The sequence below is a fragment of the Symphalangus syndactylus genome, chromosome 8 (genome assembly GCF_028878055.3).
Source record: "Symphalangus syndactylus isolate Jambi chromosome 8, NHGRI_mSymSyn1-v2.1_pri, whole genome shotgun sequence".
Taxonomy (NCBI): Eukaryota; Metazoa; Chordata; class Mammalia; order Primates; family Hylobatidae; genus Symphalangus; species Symphalangus syndactylus.
The window spans coordinates 14,912,699-14,933,255 of NC_072430.2; the positions used below are offsets into that span (position 1 = coordinate 14,912,699).

General features: G+C 42.6%; 1 protein-coding gene across 21 annotated transcripts in view; it reads right to left on the reverse strand.

Annotated features, from left to right (window-relative positions):
- Positions 1-20,557, reverse strand: part of WDR20 (WD repeat domain 20) — an 85,437-nt gene that overhangs the window by 50,169 nt on the left and 14,711 nt on the right. Inside the window, exon 2 of one of the 21 annotated variants that reach the window (XM_063643866.1) lies at positions 991-7,397. The exons of 19 other annotated variants lie outside the window; for them this stretch is intronic. In XM_063643866.1, coding sequence (XP_063499936.1) covers positions 7,221-7,397 — 177 coding nt within the window. In that variant the 3' untranslated portion in view covers positions 991-7,220. Of the gene's footprint in view, positions 1-990; positions 7,402-20,557 lie in introns of those variants that run through there. One more of the 21 variants, XM_063643869.1, reaches the window with a different exon arrangement.

Consider the following 20,557-nt stretch of genomic DNA (forward strand, 5'->3'; position numbering starts at 1 on the left):
GCTAAGGTGGGCAGATCATGAGGTCAGGAGATCAAGACCGTCCTGGCTAATATGGTGAAACCCTGTCTCTACTAAAAATACAAAAAATTAGCCAGGCACGGTGGCGGGCGCCTGTAGTCCCAGCTACTTGGGAGGCTGAGACAGGAGAATGGCTTGAACCCAGGAGGCGGAGCTTGCAGTGAGCCGAGATTGCGCCATTGCACTCTAGCCTTGGTGACAGTGCAAGACTCTGTCTCAAAAACTAATAATAAAAAAATAAAAAAATAACAGATGCTGGTGTGGATGTGGTGAAAAGCGAACACTTTTAAAATGGCTGGTGGGAATGTAAACTAGTATAACCACTATGGAAAACAGCATGGAGATTCCTTAAAGAACTAAAAATAGATCTTCCATTTGATCCAGCAATCCCACCACAGGGTATCTACCCAGAGGAAAAGAAGTCATTATATGAAAAAGACACTTGCACATGCATATTTATAGCAGCAGAATTCACAATTGCAAAAATATGGAACCACCACAAACGCCCATCAATCAGGTAAAGAAAATGTAATAATGATAATAATAATAATAATAATAATGGCATTCCAAGCAACCTGGATGAAGCTGGAGACCATTATTCTTTCTTTCTTTTTTTTTTTTTTGAGACGGAGTCTCACTCTGTCGCCCAGGCTGGAATGCAATGGCGCAATCTCAGCCCACTGCAAGCTCCGCCTCCCGGGTTCACACCATTCTCCTGCCTCAGCCTCCCGAGTAGCTGGGACTACAGGCACCTGCCACCACGCCCAGCTAATTTTTTGCAATTTTAGTAGAGACAGGGTTTCAGCATGTTAGCCAAGATGGTCTCGATCTCCTGACCTCATGATCTGCCCGCCTTAGCCTCCCAAAGTGCTGGGATTACAGGCATGAGCCACCTAGCCCAGCTAGTTATTCTAAGTGAAGTAACTCAGGAATGGAAAACCAAACATCGTATGTTCTCACTTATAAGTGGGAGCTAAGCTATGAAGACGCAAAAGCACAAGAATGATATAATGAACTTTGGGGACGCAGGGGGAAGGGTGGGAGGGGGATGAGGGATAAAAGACTACACACTGGGTACAGTGTACACCGCTCAGGTGATGGCTGCACCAAAATCTAGGAAATCACCACTGAAGAATTTATCCATGTAACCAAATACCTCCTGTTCCCCAAAAACCTATTGAAATAAAAAATAAATAAATAATATTTAAAAAAAAAAAAGAAAGAAACAGGCCGGGTGCGGTGGCACACACCTGTAATCCCAGCACTTTGGGAGGCCAAGGTGAGTGGATTGTCTGAGCTCAGGAGTTTGAGACCAGCCTGGGCAACATGGTGAGACCCCATCTCTACTAAAAATACAAAAAACTGGCCAGGCGTGGTGGCACAAGCCTGTAGTCCCAACTGCTCGTGAGGCTGAGGCAGAAGAATCACTTGAACCCAGGAGATGAAGGTTGCAGTGAGCTGAGATCGTACCACTGCACTCCAGCCTGGGCGACAGAATAAGGCTGCCTCCAAAAAAATAAAAATAAAAAATAAAAATAAATAAAAAACAGAAAAATCCCTATTTCGGTAGCATTATATAATGTACTAAACACATTCCTTAAATATAATGTATAGTTAATTACCTATTATTACTAATCTTATCTATCTTTACCAACTGAAAATTCTATAAAATTTGTTTTAAAACGGTACTCCCCAATAGGCTGTATTTCCACTGTTATTTTTAAGCCAACAAAAGATAAGATCTTTGGGAAGATAAAGGCAACCACGTCTTAAACTGAAAAGTACACAAGACATAGCTAACTGGCCTATACCACTCACAGTTTAGCAGAAAACAGCTGACAAATTACTCTCCAAACAAGACATAAAAGATCAAGAAATCCTAAAACTTTTTTAAAAAATGGGGTGAAATCTCACCTCACAATTTATACCAGAATAAATCTCAGCAGTATCAAAAAGAAATCATATGTAAGAAATGAAACCTCAGAAGTACAAGAAGAGGCCAACAGTGTGGCTCATGCCTGTAGTCCCAGCTACTCACGAGGCTGAGGTGGGAGAATCCCTTGAGCCAAAGAGTGTGAGGTTACAATAAGCTATGATTATACTACTGTACTCCAGCTTGGGCAACAGAGCAAGACCCTGTCTCTTAAAAAAAAAAAAAAAAAAGAGAGAGAGAGAGGCCGGGCGTGGTGGCTCGCACCTGTAATCCCAGCACTTTGGGAGGCCAAGGCAGGAGTTTGAGAACAGCCTGACCAACATGGTGAAACACCGTCACTACTAAAAATACAAAAATTAGCCAGGCGTGGTGGCGCATGCCTGTAATCCCAGCTACTCAGGAGCCTGAGGCAGAATTGCTGGGAGGCGGAGGTTGCAGTGAGCTGAGATCGCGCCACTGCACTCCAGCCTGGGTGACAGAGCTAGACACCATCTCAAAAAATAATAATTTTTTTTAAAAAATGAAATTTCCCAAGGAGGAGGAAGAAGAAAAATAAAGGGAAAAAAAGCAAATTTCTATGTAGGAAAAAACTACCATGAGCAAAATCAGAAGACAACTGACAAATGGAACAAAATGTCTGTCCCTCAGATCACAGATTAAGGGCTAATTTATATAAAAAGCTAGGCATGGTGGTGCATGCCTATAGTCTCAGCTGCTCAGTGGCTGAGGTGGAACGATCGCAGACCAGCCTGGGCAACATAGTGAGATTCCATCTCTAAAAACATTTAAAAATTAAAAATAAATAATCATAAAAGAGAACTCCTACCAGTTTTTTTTTTTTTTTTTTAAAGACCAGAATCCTAGTAGAAAAGTGGGTTCAGGACATGAACAACTCATAGAAAATACAGATGGTTCTTAAATATATAAAACAATGCTTAATTCATAGCATAAGAAACACCAAAAAACTCTAGTGTTATACCATCTTTCATGTGTCAAATTAGCAAAGACCAAAATAACAATACACTATGCCAGAAGTAAAAATTGGTACAATTTTTAGAAGGCGATTTGACTATGTCTCTAAAATTACAAACGCACATATCCTTTTCACCCAGCAATTCCTCACAGGAATTTATTCCTCAGATATACTAGCAACAAGGCAAAATGATGTATATACAAAGTGATTTATTGCAGTATAGTGTGTAAGAGCTAAAGACTAGAAACATCAATGTCCATCAAAAGAATTATGATACATGTACACAATGGGATATTGTACAGGCATTAAAGATGCTTCTACACAATAATGTCTTTATTGACAAAGAACAATCTTTGAAGTATACAAAACAAAAACAAGGTGTAAAACAGTGCAGATGCTAAAGTTTGCATTTTTATAAAGGAGGAAAGGCTATATCTGTAATTTTGTGTATTAAAACATTGGCTATCTCTGGAAATACACACAAGAACTTAATACTGGTTACTTCAGAGGAGGGGGACAGGGTGGAGCTGGAGGGCAAAGTGTGAGAGACTTCATTGCATGCTCTTTGAATTTTGAACCATGTGAACGTATTACCTATTAAAAAATAAAATAGGCCTATGAGACGTCACAATACCTAATTCCCAGTGCAGACTTTCTCAATAAGTTACTTGAGAAAGGCCGGGCACGGTGGCTCACTCCTGTAATCCCAGCACTTTGGGAGGCCGAGTCGGGTGGATCACCTGAGGTCAAGAGTTCGAGACCAGGCTGGCCAACATGGTGAAATTTTCTCTACTAAAAATACAAAAATAAGCCAGGCGTGGTCGCAGGCGCCTGTAATCCCACCTACTCGGGAGGCTGAGGCAGGAGAATCTCTTGAACCTGGGAGGCAGAGGTTGCAGTGAGCACTGCACCATTGCACTCCAGCCTGGGAGACAAGAGTGAGACTTTGCCTCAAAAAAAAAAAGTTACTTAAGAATATCCACTATCCATTCAACCAATATTTATTGAATTCTATATGCTTCAGGCACCGTTTTAGACCCTGCTATCTCAGCAACAAAGACAGATAAAGCCCTCCTCTTGTAGATTTTAGGTGGGACTAGTCAGTAAGCAGGCAACAAAATGAACGTCAACAAGGAGCATGAAGAAAAATCAGTCAGGAAGAGGGAGTGGCAGGACTGAGGTGGAAAGGTGATGGCAATGCCTTTCTGGTTAGGGCTAAGAGAAAGCTTCTTTAACAGAACCACATTTGGGCAGAGACCTGAAGAAGTGACAGAGCCAGCCCCATGGCCACTCGGGAGGGGGATTCTAAGCAGAGGGACTAAGGATTCTAAGCAGAGCGTGTTACCATTGGCTCTGCGGGTGGGACAGGGAGGGGTGCAGCTGCTCTTCGTGGAATGCAATGGACAGAATAAATGAGGAGGAGGTGGCAGCAAATCACACTGGAGAATTGGGGAGGGGAAAACCACTGTATCAAAAGCAATTCAGATCTTATTCTAAGTGCTACAGAAACACATTAGAAAGTTTTAAGCAGTGAAGAATACGATCTGACCTATACTGTTTAAACGATCACTCTGGCTGACATTAGGAGAACACACTGTAAGAGGCAAGGATGGAGGCAGGCAGCCAGTTGGAGACCTCTGTAATAATCCAAGTGAGAGATGGTGCTTCCTTAAACTAGGGTGGTAGTGGTAGAAGCAGAAGTGTTCAGATTCTGGATATATCTAGAGGCAGAGTCAACAGGCTCTACTGAAAGGACTGGAAGTAGAACGTGAAAAAAAGAAGTCACAGGTGACTCCAAAATACTCAACCCAAACAACTTTTTACAATGATCTAACGGGCTCATTTTTTAAAAGTCACACCTTCATATAAAGTTCAACTACTCTAAAACAGGTTATGAACACCATCAAAAAAAAGCAATGATCATGTACATACCAAACTGGGAAGCTGTAGCCATTTTAAAATGGAAAAAACACATGCTTGGGTTCATTCTCTAACTACTGAGCACCTACACCGTGCCAGGCACAACACTCGGTACTAGGGACCTAAATTATGCTTAAAATACATAACTGAACACCAAAAAAAGACAGGTAAAAATACCAAATTATTAACAGCTGTGGGATATGGAGTTTTTTTCTTCCTTGAGTTTTCCAATTTTCTACAATAAACTACTCTATTTTTATCTTTGGGGGGAAAAACTTTTCCTTTTTACTGCTGCCAATTAAGAAGAAATTCCCACACAGCAAATTGATTTAGTGATTTGAATGATTAACAGGCTTGCCTTCTAAAAAAGCTCCTAAACTAGTCAGATTTCTCAGGTCTTTCTTTCATGCCTGTACCTGTTTGTTACCAGTGCTATGGTAAGATATGGAAGATGTATGGGAAATAGGGGAAAGAGAGAAATACAGTAGAGAGAAATGAGGGGTACAAATAATCACCTGCTGCTCTTTAAATATATCATGTCACCAAACACAGATGAGAAAGATCAGGCAAACAACTGTTCATTGAAAATATTTAACCAAATACCTACTGCATACAATATGCTTACCATAGCAGTCTGCCCACTGTCAATAAGTAAATGACAAAGTCCCTTCTATATGTATCCATTCATTCAAATATTTATGAAGTACCTATAATGCATCAAAGGCACTAAGCTAGCATGCAGAATAGACAGGAGTTCAGCAATCAATCAGATAAAATCAGCCCTCAATAGTCTGTAATCTAGTTTCGTGGGTAGGGAGTAAAGAGACATTACATTTCAATTTCTACTTATTTAATTACTACTGTGGCATGCGCTAGAGAGGCGACCTGGTAGACGGTAACAGGGAGACCTGATCTGGTTTGAAGGTCAGGGTAAAAGGCTTGGACAAAATTACATATGAGCTAAGATTTCAAGGAGTAGGAGTTAAACAGATGAAGGGGCAGACAGTGAGGAATAGAAGCACATTCCAGGCAAAGGAAACAGCATATTAAGAAGAATCTAGGCTGAGCACAGTGGCTCACACCTATTATCCCAGTGCTTTGGGAGGCCAAGGCAGGAGGATAGCTTGAGGCCAGGAATTAGAGACCAGCCTGGGCAACATGGCGAGACCTTGTCTCTAAAAAAATAAGAAAGAAAAAAATTAGCCGAGTGTGGCGGCACACGTCCACAGTCCTAGCTACTTGGAAGGCTAAGGCAGGAGGATAGCTTAAGCCCAAGGAGTTTGAGGTTACCGGTGGGCTATGACTGCACCACTGCACTCCAGCCTGGAAGACAAAGCGAGACCCTGTGTCAATAAATAAATAAATAATAAGATCTATGTCAAAAAAGGTTAAGGTTTGTGAGAGGAATTAAAAGGAAGCCAGCAAGTCAGAAAGATACAATGAAGGGAAGAGCGACTGATAAGGTAGGCAAGGGGTAGTTCATGCAGGGCTTGTACGCTGTGTTAGGAATTTAGTCTTTCATGCTAAAAGCAACAGGAACCATTGAAAGATTTTCAAGCCTGGGAGTGACAATCAGATTCACATTTTTAAAGATCACTGACTGCTCTCCAGAGAGTAGATTAGAGGGAGCAACAGTGGACTAGGAGACCAGTCAGAGGCTGTACAGTGCCCAGGTGAGATGAGGGAGGGCAGTGAAAACAAGCAGATGTAGTCAAGATATATACTTCAGAGAGAAAATCAATAGGAATTAGTGATAGAGTGAAAGTAGGTGGAGGGAGTGACATAAAGGAAAAGACAGTCTCATGAATGACAAGATAGTAAGGCATATAAAGACATTCCATGCAAATAGTAACCAAAATAAAATGACTGTCCAATCCTCAAAACAAAATTAGGGCAAAAACAAATAGAGATAATGAACAGCATAGTATACCAACACAAAGAACAATGCACAGACTAACAATTCTGAATTTAATATAAAGCAAAACTGGCAAAGAGAAACTGTCAAGTCCAGAATCACAATGAGATATTTATAACACATCCATCAGAAACTGATAAATAAGAGGGGCAGTCATAAAAATAGTAATGATATGGACATGTGAACAGTATTACAAACTTCATCAAACATGCATGCACAGATGTATGTCACCTTCAGCCTAACGGAATATACATCCTTTTAAAAAGACATGGAATGGTTTAACTAGGTTACAAAGAAAGACTCACCACATCTCAAATAACCAATATCATAAAAACATATTCCATGACCACACAATGCAAATAAATTAATCAGTTAAAAAAAATTAAACAGCATAGAAACTTAAAAATGCTTGCTTAGGGGAGGCTGAGATGGGCGCATTGCTTGAGCTCAGGAGTTCGAGATCAGCTTGGGCAACAGCAAAACCCGGTCTCTGCCGGGCGTGGTGGTACATGCCTATAGTCCAATCTAGGGGTGAGAAGGGGGTGGGGGAGGGGGGAATCGCTTGAGCCCAAGAGGCGAAGGTTGCAGTGAGCCGTGATGATGTCACTGTACTCCAGCCTGGGTGACCGAGTGAGACCCTGTCTTAAAAAAAAAAAAGAAAGAAAATCACTTGCTTAGAAACTCAAAGATTAAGGAGAAAATAAAAATGGAAATAACAAACTAGGCCTGGTCCAGTGGCTCATGCCTCTAATCCCAGCACTTCAGGAGGCCGAGGCAGGCAGATTGCTTGAGCCCAGGAGTTGGAGACCAGCCTGGGCAATATGATGAAACCCTGTCTCTACTAAAAAAAATTAAAAATTAGCTAGGCATGGTGGCACATGCCTGTAGTCCCAGCTACTCGGGGGGCTGAGATGGGAGGATCGCCTGAGCCTGGGAGGTCAAGGCTGCAGACAGTTGTGATTGAACCACTGCACTCCAGCCTGAGCAACAGAGTGAGACACTGTCTCCAAAAAAAAAGAAAAAGAAACAAAAAATTAGGTCTTGACATGCTGAAGACTATTATTTAATACCACAATGATTATACCCACACACCTAACATACGAGAAGCTCCTCAAACAACACTTAGAGGGAATGTTACAGCCTTGAGCCATCATTAAAAAGCAAGAAAGGATGAACATATTTTCAATTCAGTAAGCTAGAAAGAGAACAAAGTAAACCTAAAGAAAGGAAATAAAGATGACAGACATTCACAAAACAGAAAGCAGATACTAGCTGGCTCTTTGAAAAAAATTTTAATTGACAAACTCTTATAAGTCTGTTCAAGAAAAAAATTAAAATATGAATGAAGGGGTGAAGCTAAAGCTGGTGACTGAACCCAGCAGCCACCCAAGCAGCAGCAGAAAAATGACAGTGCCACAGGAGCTCTGGAGCTGAGGAGGGGAGAGCCACAGTTCCACCCAAAAATGACCACACCCATGACTGGAAACAGGTGGTCCAGAAAGCAAAAGGCAACTGAGTGGGAAAAGGAACTGGAAAAAACCACTTTCAAGAAGGCAGATCTTAAGCTGCCAGTGACAGAGATGGAACTCTGCCGGAGCATATGTCGTGGAAGCTTTAATTGCCCTAACAAACTAACTTGCGCTTTCACAGGAATACCTGCTGTATTAATTTATCGCAATAAATAGTTTTTCCTTGGGTGATGGAGAAAAGGCACAAGAAACAATTTTGGGAACAAAAGGGAAATATAACTTCTGATATAGTAGAAACTTATAATGGAAAAGAAAAGGGAAGAGGACTGAGCAATTAAAGAAATCCAATAGTTAAATTCTAGGTAGAGTAGAAAGAACGAGCAAAGGAGGTGAAGTACTGAGTGGGTCAGAAATGTATAAAAAAAAGTTGAGGTTAAAATGTCAAGACAAAGGATGTTTCAATAAAGAGAAGATGATCAATTGTGTCAAATGCTGCTGAGAGGTCAAGGAAGTTGTGGGCCAAGCGGTGTCCAATGGATCTAGCAACATGAAGTTGAGTCATCAGTATCCTGGAGAAATTGGAGCAGTGAGAAGCAAGGCCATATTGCAGTAGAAGGCTAACTGTTTCTATCTGAATTAGTGATTTTAGAGCTAAACCATTTCAGCTAATGACAAGATCCCGCATGTCACTGTGGTAGAGAGTGCCAGAGGTGGACTAGAGGAGATTAGTGGGGTGGACATGGAAGCCAAGAAAGCTAGCAGCCAAGGTACTTGATGGGTCATGTGATGAAGATGAAACCACCCAAGATGATGGCAGGAACTGGAGTGGAAAGGAAGGCTGTGTGAGTCAGGCACTGGAGTCTTCAATGATCAAAAGTGGCTGGGAAGTCAGTATATGGCCATGAGGAAGAGAGAGAAAGGTGTCATGAGTCTAAGGGTAGAGGCTTCAAAGGGATGCCAGGAGTAGCAAACGGACCAAAGCCTGGTCTAATGTGGCACTTCCAGTGTGTCAGTCAGGGTTCTGTGAAGCCTTTCCAGCTCAACTTATGAGATACTCTCTGAGCTCCCTGGCAAAGTCAGACTGCTGCCACATCAAGGAAAGCCCTGAGCACAACACCCATCATTTTTAAATTAGCTGAGCTAATAACGCCTTCAGTCTTGCTAACTACGTGTACACCTATTCTATATTCAAAGGGAGGAAAAAGGCAATGTAAGGAGTAGTGCAATTCTTGTAATTAATGGGAAAGAAGTAGGGACAGCAGCAAAGCCACCTGCTTCTGGAAGGGAGAGTGCAAGCATTTTCTCCAGGATACCAGGATAGGGAAAGCAAAACTTCCAAACAAAGCTAGTTTCAGGCAAACAAGACACTATGTAAAGCTTACTTCTGGGTTATCCCAAAAGAATTCTAACAACATAAGATTTGAGGTTGTGACTGTCTTACTCCATTTTCTGCTGCTATTAACAGAATACCACAGACTAATTTTTTTTTTTTTTTTTTTTTTTGAGACAGAGTCTTGGTCTGTCACCCAGGCCTGGAGTGCAGTGGCACAATCTTGGCTCACTGCAGCCTCTGCCCACTGGGTTCCAGCGATTCTCCTGCCTCAGCCTCCTGGGTAGCCGGGATTGCAGGCGCACGCCACCATGCCTGGCTAATTTTTGTATTTTTGGTAGAAACAGGGTTTCGCCATGTTGGCCAGGCTGGTCTCGAACTCCTGACCTCAGGTGATCCATCCGCCTCAGCCTCCCAAAGTGCTGGGATTACAGGCGTGAGCCACTGCGCCTGGCCAGACTGAGTAATTTATAAACAAGTTTATTTGGCTCATGGTTCTGATGGCTGGGTACTCCAAGAATATGGCGCTGGTATCTGGTGGAGGTCATCCCATGGCAGGAGCAGAAGCAAGTGCCCAACACAGAGAGAGGAAATTGGTCAACTTGTTTTTATGTCAAACCCAGTCTCATAACTAACCCAATCCCTCAATAATGGCATTAATCCATTCGTAAGGGCAGAGTCTTCATGATCTAATCAGCCCTTAAAGGCCCCATGTCAATTAAATCTTAAAATGAGTTTTAGAGGGAACAGATATTGAAATCATAGCAGTGACTAATTTTGAAAAGCCTCTCAATCAATGCAAAAGCGCTAGCAAGCCTCTGTCTGTGAGTTCCAGTCACTAGCAGATAATTTTGACTTGTGAAAGGGATTTTGGCCGGGTGCGGTAGCTCACGCTTGTAATCCCAGCACTTTGGGAGGCCGAGGCGGGCGGATCACGAGGTCAGGAGATCGAGACCACGGTGAAACCCCGTCTCTACTAAAAATACGAAAAATTAGCCGGGCGTGGTGGCGGGCGCCTGTAGTCCCAGCTACTCGGAGAGGCTGAGGCAGGAGAATGGCGTGAACCCGGGAGGCAGAGCTTGCAGTGAGCCGAGATCGCGCCACTGCACTCCAGCCTGGGTGACAGAGCGAGACTCCGTCTCAAAAAAAAAAAGAAAGGGATTTTGAAAGACTATCTAAGGGCCTGGTAAGGTGGCTCACGCCTGTAATCCCAGCACTTTGGCTGAGGCAGGCGGATACCTTGAGTCCAGTAATTCAAGACCAGCCTGGGCTACATGACAAAACCCTGTCTCTACAAAAAATACAAAAATTAGCTGGGCATGGTGGTACACACCTGCAGTCACAGCTGTTTGGGAGGCTGTGGGAGGTTGGCCTGAGCCCAGGAGGCAGAGGTTGCAGTGAGCTGAGATCACACTGCACTCCAGCCTGGGCAACAGAGCGAGAGAGCATGCCAGCAAGAGAGAGAGAGAGAGAGAAAGAAAAAGAAAGAAAGGAAGGAAAGAAGGAAGGAAGGAAGGAAGGAAGGAAGGAAGGAAGGAAGGAAGGAAGGAAGAAAGAAAGAAAGAAAGAAAGAAAGAAAGAAAGAAAGAGAAAGAAAGAAAAAGATTATCTGATGTGTATTCAACTGAGTCCTTGTTGGAGGACTATAATTTCAACAAATTTGTTCAAATTTTGTTCAACTTAAAAATGAACATAATGTGCCTACTACGTACAGGCACTGTGATGGATATGATCAATAAGATATGGTTTCTGCCCTCAAAATTCACAGTCCAGTAGGGTAAATAGAGATTCAAACAAAAATTCCAATATTGTGTGAAAAGGTGGCAGCTCAATCATAGTAGTCAAACAGCGAGGGCAAAGGAAAGACAGGTTTAAACCACGAAACAGTACAATGCAGTCAAAGCTGCACTCAATGTGCCAATTCCAGTGTGTTGTATTCCCTGCTGTACCGATTCTCCTATGAGCTTGTCTCGAGAAAAGAACTATGTCTATTACATCTGGGTCCCAATACCTAGACCAGTGCAAGACCTCAGTGTAGTTTGCTTTTTTTTTTTTTTTTTTTTTTTGAGACAGAGTCTCGCTCTGTCGCCCAGGCTGGAGTGCAGTGGCGCGATCTCGGCTCACTGCAAGCTCCGCCTCCCGGGTTCACACCATTCTCCTGCCTCAGCCTCCCGAGTAGCTGGGACTACAGGTGCCTGCCACCACACCCAGCTAATTTTTTGTATTTTTAGTAGAGACGGGGTTTCACTGTGTTAGCCAGGATGGTCTCGATCTCCTGACCTCGTGATCTACCCACCTCGGCCTCCCAAAGTGCTGGGATTACAGGCGTGAGCCACCGCGCCCGGCCAGTTTGCATTTCTTACTCGCCTATCCAATATCTACTTACAGATCACTCTCCTATCTACTATCTCATACCCCAACTCCAAAGTAGTCTCCAGAGCAATCAAGTTGTTGGATAATCCAATCTCTTTGCTAAAGGTATGGGTTAGTAAAGACTGGGTTAACCAGTGTGTATTTCCTTAGCCGCAGGAATGGGCTGGTTAATCCAATTTGGAACAATGAGTCAAAGAAGGAGGTTTGGTAAAGGATTCTATAAAATAAACTTTCTTATTTTTATGACAGCCTGATTAGAAGAGCTGTTCATTCTCATCCCGGATATTAGCTCTCATTTTGGTCTATGTAGTACAGTGATGTGAAGCCTAACATTTCCGCCACTGTTTTGCCACCTAAACAGGGCTGAAACACGGTAGAAAGCAGAACCAATGGAATCTCAGCAAAACGGAGCTGACATCCCAATCAAACCATGCCTGAAGCCCACTGTACCTGTGGAATTTTCAGTGACATACACCAATACACCCCTTTAAAATCTAAACTAGTTTGAATGGGTTTCCTCTTACTTGTAAACTACAACATTCCTAAGTATGCTAAATGCCAAAACACACTAGTGAATCCAGCATGGGCAATATGGCGAAACCCTGTCTATACAAAAAATACAAAAATTAAACGGGCATGGTGGCTCAAGCCTGTAGCCCCAGCTACTCAGGAGGCTGAGGTCAAAGAGTTGCTTGAGACCAGGAGGCTGAAGCTACAGTGAGCCATGATCGCACCACTGCACTCCAGCCCGGGTGACAGAGAAAGACCCTGTCTTAAAAAAAAAAAAAAAAAAAATAGCCGAGCATGGTGCTAAGCACCTGTAATCCCAGCTACTTGGGAGGCTGAGGCAGGAGGACTGCTTGAACCCGGGAGGCGGAGGTTGCAGTGAGCCAAGATTGCGCCACTGCACTCTAGTCTGGGCGACTGAGTGAGACTCTGCCTCAACAAAAAAACCATATCCAACAACCCAATTTTTTAAAATGGGAAAGGGATATGAAACATCATTCAAAGAAAAAGAAATATATCTCACTCTTAAATCTATACAACGATGCTCAACCTCACTCAGCACAAGAGAAAAACAAAAATTACAATACGTCATGTATTAGATCAAATACAAAAGTCTAACAACACACTGTTGGTGAGGCTGTGGGAGAACAGGTACTCTCAGCTATGTGGGAGGACAAAACAGTACAACTTCTAAAAAGGGCATTTGGCAACATCTATAAAAAATATAAATGCAGTTGGCCGGGCGCAGTGGATCAGGCCTGTAATCCCAGCACTTTGGGAGGCTGAGGTGGGCAGATCACGAGGTCAGGAAATCGAGACCATCCTGGCTAACACGGTGAAACCCCGTCTCTACTACAAAATAGAAAAAATTAGCCAGGCATAGTGGTGGGCACTTATAGTCCCAGCTACTCGGGAGGCTGAGGCAGAAGAATGGCGTGAACTTGGGAGGCGGAGCTTGCAGTGAGCCGAGATCATGCCACTGCACTCCAGTCTGGGTGACAGAGTGAGACTCCATCTCAAAAAATATATATATATATTATATATATATCTACATATATATATTATATATATATCTACATATATATATATGTAGATATATATATATTATATATATATCTATATATGTAGATATATATATTATATATGTAGATATATGTATAATATATATATCTATATATGTAGATATATATAATATATATATCTATATATGTAGATATATGTATAATATATATATCTATATATGTAGATATATATATTATACATATATCTATATATGTAGATATATATATTATATATATATCTACATATATAGATATATATATTATATATATATCTACATATATATAGATATATATATTATATATATATCTACATATATATCTACATATATATATATATATATGTAGATATATATATATATGCGCAGTTATGCTTTGACCCAGCAGTACCTCCTCTGGAAATTTATCATACATATGAGGTTATTCACTGCAGCATTATTCATATTTTTTAAAGGGATCATCAATCAATCAAGAGTGATGTTGTCAAATAAATTATGGTACATCCACAGCATGGAGTACAAAGCAATGACAAGAAAGAGTGAAGCTCTCTTTTACTAATATGGAAAGATCTCCAGTATAGATCATTAAGCAGAAAAAAACAAGATGAATACCATACACAGTATGTTCCCTCAATTCCTTCCCATCTCTGCTCAAATGTCGTCTTATTCGTGTAACAACAAACGAATAAGTCAAAAGCAAATAAAATATTATCTATAGTTAGAGGAAGGGAGCTAGGAGGGGGAAGGAGGACAGGACTAGAAGACAGACCTCTCTGAATGTAACCTTGTTCTATATGCTGGAACCATGTAAATGTTCTGCATAATTGAAATATAAAATTAAAATTTAAAACCAATCTCTCCTGTTCTAAAACTAGACTACAGTGATAATTGTACAACTCAATAAATTACTAAAAATCATTCAATTGTACACTTAAGACAGATAGCAAGAAGAAATAATTTGAGTGCATTCAAGTTTTTTGTTTGTTTTTAGAGACAGGGTTTTGCTCCGTCACTCAGGGTGGAGTGCAGTGGTATGATCATAGCTCACTGAAGCCTTGAATTCCTGGGCTTAAGCCAACCTATCGCCTCAGCCTCCCAAGTAGCAGGACCACAGATGTGTACCACCATGCCTGGCTAGTTTTTAAATTTATTGTAAAGAGAGGGTCTCACAATGTTGCCCAGGCTGGTCTCAAATTCCTGGTCTTAAGTGATCCTCCCACCTCAGCCTCCCAAAACTGGATCAAGGTTTTTATTTTTTATTTTATTTTATTTTTTTTGAGACAGAGTCTCGCTGTCGCCCAGGCTGGAGTGCAATGGCGCGATCTCGGCTCACTGCAGGCTCCGCCCCCCGGGGTTCACGCCATTCTCCTGCCTCAGCCTCCTGAGTAGCTGGGACTACAGGCGCCCGCCACCTCGCCCAGCTAATTTTTTTTGTATTTTTAGTAGAGACGGGGTTTCACTGTGTTAGCCAGGATGGTGTCGATCTCCTGACCTCGTGATCCGCCCGCCTCGGCCCCCCAAAGTGCTGGGATTACAGGCGTGAGCCACCGTGCCCGGCCAAGGTTTTTATTTTTTTGGAGACAGGCTCTTCCTCTGTTGCCTAGGCTGGAGTGCAGTGGCTCGATCTCGGTTCACTACAACCTCTGTCTTCCCAGCTCAAATAATCCTCCCACCTCAGGCTTCCAAGTAGCTGGGACCACAGGCACATGTCACCACTCCTAGCTGATCTTTTTAAAAAATTTTAATAGAGATGAGGTTTATGTTGCCCAGGCTGGTCTCGAACTCCTGAGATGAAGCAATCTGCCCACCTCAGCCTCCCAAATTGTTGGGATTACCAGCGTGCGCCACTGCACCCAGCTGGATTAACTTTTAAGAGGCAGTGAAACAATCAAAGAAAGCTAGTAAAGACCAGTGCCTCTTCAACTTTAGTGTGTACCTGAAACACTTAAGGATTCTCTTAGAATGCAGATTTAATTCAGTAAATGGGGCCAATATTCTGCACTTCCAACAGGCTCCCAGGTGACCACTGATGATGCTGATGCTGGTCTGTGGATCACACTTTGAGGGTTGAGACAATTTAAACAACCAGAGGTGCTTTGCTCTAAGAAGCAGCTGAGAAATAGGCCAGCAGCAACTGGAGGCACATGACCCATAGAAAATGAGTGGGTGGGCCGGGTGCGGTGGCTCATGCCTGTCATCCCAGCACTTTGGGAGGATGAAGCAGGACCACTGGAGCCCAGGAGTTCAAGACCAGCCTGGGTAACATAGTGAGACTCCATCTCTACAAAAAATGTAAAAACTAGCCAGGGGTGTGGTGGTGCACCCTTTTAGTCCCAGCTACTTGGGAGTGTGAGGTGGCAGGATCGCTTGAGGCCAGTTTAAGGTTGCAGTGAGCTATGATCACACTACTACATTCCAGTCTGGGTGACTGAGAGAGACCCTGCCTTAAAAAAAAGAAAGAAAGAAAATAAGTGGGTGTCAGAAAGAGTCTCTCCCCCTGACAACTGTTTTAAAATGAGAGAAACAGCAACACATTTGCAGGAAACAGAGAACAGCGATTAGCCAAAATGAGGTGGGATTTAGCAAACGAGTCGGGGAGGTGACTTTAGACAGGGGCAGAGCTCTTCCTTAACAATAGAAGGGAAGGCATCCGGTACAGATGCCAGAAGCTGAGATGTGAGGGTAGAAATCTGGAGGAATTCTTTTTTGACTGTTTAATTGTTCTAAGTGAAATAAGAAGTACAGTCATCAACTAAGAATAAGGATAGGGAAGAAGGTTATTGAAGATCTGAGGACAAAGTTATAAAATTGTCATCTAGGCTGGGCACAGTGGCTAATGCCTGTAATCTCAACACTTTGGGAGGCCAAGGTGGGCGGATCATAAGGTCAGGAGTTCGAGACCAGCCTGACCAACATGGTGAAACCCTGTCTCTACTTAAAATACGAAAATTAGCCAGGCATGGTGGTACATGCCTGTAATCTTAGCTACTCAGGAGGCTGAGGCAGAAGAATAGCTTGAACCCAGGAGGCAGAGGTTGCAGTGAGCCAAGATCATGCCATTGCACTCTAGCCTGGGCAATAGAGTGAGACTCCATCTTAAAACAAACAAACAAACAAAAAACTCATCTAGAAGGGTGGGGTCAGTGTGGTGCAACTGCTTGTCAGCGCCATACACCCCTCCAAGGTGATGGTTCTGAATCTTAGGGGAGTGTAGGCAGCACAGATGTACTATTCTTCAACCACATGTGGGGCACACGTGCAGATGTGCAGTAGGCAGAGGATTCACTTTAGCCAAGATTGGGATCGAGTGTGTATACGAGGGGAGTTATAATGATTGGTCACTGCACTGGAACAGGGGTAATGCTTGAGAGAGTGGCAGTGAGGCAGGGCTGAAAGCTTTGAGAAAGGAAGGGAAGCGATGGCACCCCATGAGACAGCACTGATACAATCTGATGACTTCAGCCCTAAAGGAGGACAATACACTAATGTAGTACATTACCTTGAAAATAGCACCAAAAGAAAATACGTTTTAAGACACATTTTTTAAATCACACTAAGAATTCTAAAAGAGGCTAGGAGACAGCCAACATTTAAATGACCACCACTAAGGAAGATAATCCTACCCTCCCCACGCCTTGCACAAGCTTCAGCCCTCACACTGCAGCTCAGACTCCCAGAAGGAGCCATTAGCTGCCACATCCTTAGGCCTTGAGCTTCTAGTTCTCTTAGTTTAGAATCCCCTCCCCTTTCAGCTGACCCACCATCCGAATTCAAATGTCACCTTATTAAAGCTTCTCTAAAGTTCCTGCTGCAATTGAGACAAATATTACACTGTCATCACCTATTATCTGAACCAAATGGAACAAAGTCCACCTTGTAGAGTGGTTCTTGCATTCTGCCCTCTAGTTAGGGCAGCAAGAATGAGCAGGAAGAAGAAAAATGATGCAAAACGCATGGCCAGCTTAGAATTCTAGATAAGCAACTGCTGAGTGAAAGTACCACAAGAGAGCTCTTCATGGAGCTACAAGTTTCACTTCACAGGACATGAGAAACTAGTTACCCTTCTTATATTCAATCACACATGAGATACTAAAGAAGTTAAGTGAAGACTTACCTAAATCAGGGTGCTTAAACTTTCTGTGCCATGGACGCCTTACAATCGTTTTTTGTTGTTTTAGAGACACGGTCTCTGTTGCCCAGGCTGGAGTGCAGTGGTGTGACCATGACTCACTGCAGCCTCAACCTCCTGGGTTCAAGTGATCCTCCCACCTCAGCCTCTTGAGTAGCTGGGACAACACGTATGTGCCACAATGCCTGATAATTTTTAAAAATTTTTTGCAGAGATGGGGGTCTCACAGTATTGCCCAGGCTGGCCTCAAACTCCTGGCCTCAAATAATCCTCCCACCTCAGCCCCAATAATTTTTATTTTATTTTTTATTTTAAGACGGAGTCTTGCTCTATCGCCCAAGATGGAGTGCAACAGTGCAACCTCAGCTCACTGCAACCTCCACCTCCTGGGTTCAAGCGATTCTTCTGCCTCAGCCTCCTAAGTATCTGGGATTACAGGCGCCTGCTACCACGCCCAGCTAGTTTTTGTATTTTAAGAAGGGGTTTCACCATGTTGGTCAGGCTGGCCTCGAATTCCTGCCTCAGATGATCTGCCCACCTCAGCCTTCCAAAAGTGCTAGGATTACAGGCACGAGCCACCGCACCTGGCCCCAACAGTTTTTAAATGCATAAATTTATAAAAGAAATCTATGGCCAGGCATGGTGGCTCAGACCTATAATCGCAGTACTCTGGGAGGCCAGAGCAGAAGGATCCCTTGAGCCCAGGAAGTCAAGGATGCAGTGAGACCCTGTTTCAAAAAAAAAAAAAAACTACATTAAAGAACAGTTGTATTATACTAAATAACTATAAATTTTCAAAAATTTCTTAATTACATATCGAATAACAAGATCTAATGGGGCCGGGCACGGTGGCTCACGCCTGCAATCCCAACACTTTGGGAGGCCAAGGCAGGCAGATCAGGAGGTCAGGAGGTCGAGACCATCCTGGCTAACACGGTGAAACCCCATCTGCTAAAAACACAAAAAAATTAGCCGGGCGTGGTGGCGGATGCCTGTAGTCCCACATACTAGGGAGGCTGAGGCAGGAGAATGGCATGAACCTGGGAGGTGGAGCTTGCAGTGAGCCCAGATCGCACCACTGCACTCCAGCCTGGAGGACAGACCAAGACCCCATCTCAAAAAAAAAAAAAAAAAAAAAAGATCTAATGGTAATTTCAAAGCAGTGATGGGTGTAAATGATATTTGACACACATGCAACAACCACAATGTGATATGAAAACATCCGTGGGCCAGGAGTGCTGCCTCATGCCTCTAATCCCAACACTTTGAGAGGCCAAGGCAGGAGGTTCGCATGAGCCCAGGCGTTCAACACCAGCCTAGGCTATAATATAGTGAGACTTTGTCTCCACAAAAAAAAAAAAAAAAAAAAAAAAAAATTTAAAAATTAGCCAAGCTTCATGTAGACCCATCTACCTGAGAAAGTCAGGTGGGAAGATCATTTGAGCCCGGGGGTGGAGGTTGCAATGAGCCCACATCACACCACTGCACTCCAGCCTGGGTGACAGGGAGACACTCTCAAAAAAAAAAAAAAAAAAAAAAAGAAAAAGAAAATGTCTCTGATTTTCATTGATAATTGCCACAGGTTCCATTATTATTGTGATGTCACCTATATTCATAACTGAGGAACATGTTAAATGTCAGAAGTTAGTAAAAAAAAAAAATAAATTTTTAAAAGTGAAATATTTTTCCCATTCAGGCTACCCTCTAAATTCTAGTCAGGCTAAGGAGCCCTAATGAGTGAATGCTGTCTAATAGAGCAGACATAGTCTGCACATCTACAAAGGGATGGAAAATGCTGAGCTCCTGTATCTGCTTTCCCTTCTCCCCAGAGTCTCTTCAACCTTTGAAAATCCCCACACTGCTCTCCCAGTAATCTCTCTCTGGTCTCTAAGGCTGCTCTCCTTTCCCCATTCTTACCCAGTTCCCCCTTCTCCTTGCAGGGCTCCAGATGAAAGAAAACAACAGTCAATTAGCAAGTCACATGTGAGAGATAGTAGAATGAGTCAGTTGCAGCCCTTTGGTATACCCTTGTATAACTAAAAGAAATATCTTACATTTGACAGTACCTTACCATTTCTGAAAGAGTGTTTATATAATTATCTCACTAATCCTAAAAAAACAGTGAAGTAGGCAGGACAGATAGTCTCATCTCTATTTACAAAAAATGAAACCTGAGGCTCTCAGAGGTTAAACAACCTGCTCCAAGTCACACAGATCGTCGTATAACAGGCAAAATATGCACTGTTGGAGCAATCTCAACCTCTAAAAAGGCTCCAAACATGAGTTGGTCTATTTTAAACTCAGAACTGCTGGGATGGCAGCTTCAGGTTAATGCAGGGAGTAAAAGCTGGACAAAGTCACAAGTCTTTGTCCTATCAATTATTAATAATCCTATCAATTATTATCCATGTCCTTGAATCCATTTCTTCTTCCATAAAGTAGGAACAATAACAATAAATGACTGCCTGACCTTACCTCCCCTAAAGCTCAACTAAGGTGCTCTATGTAAATGCTTTATAGACTGTGAAGTTATCATTCTCACCAATAATCAAGGACAGCATACAAACAAAAAGGCAACAAAGTATACATTCATTTATTCATTCAATAAATATTTCAGTGCCTGCAACATGCCAAACACTGTTCTAGGTACCAAACGGGATACAATGATGAATAAGACAGAAAGGCTTATTCATGCTCTCAGGAAGCTTATGTTCAATAAGGAAGGTGAAACAGACAGACAAATGCATACATAAGTAAACATGACAATACCAGTGCTATGGTCTGAATGCTTGTGTCCCCTCAAAATTCATTTGTTGAAACCTCATCACCAGTGTGATAATATCAGAAGGTGGGGGCTTCTGGGTGATTAGATCCTGGTGGTGTGGCTTCCATGGATGGGACTGGCCCTTATAAAAGAGGTCCCACGGAGCTGC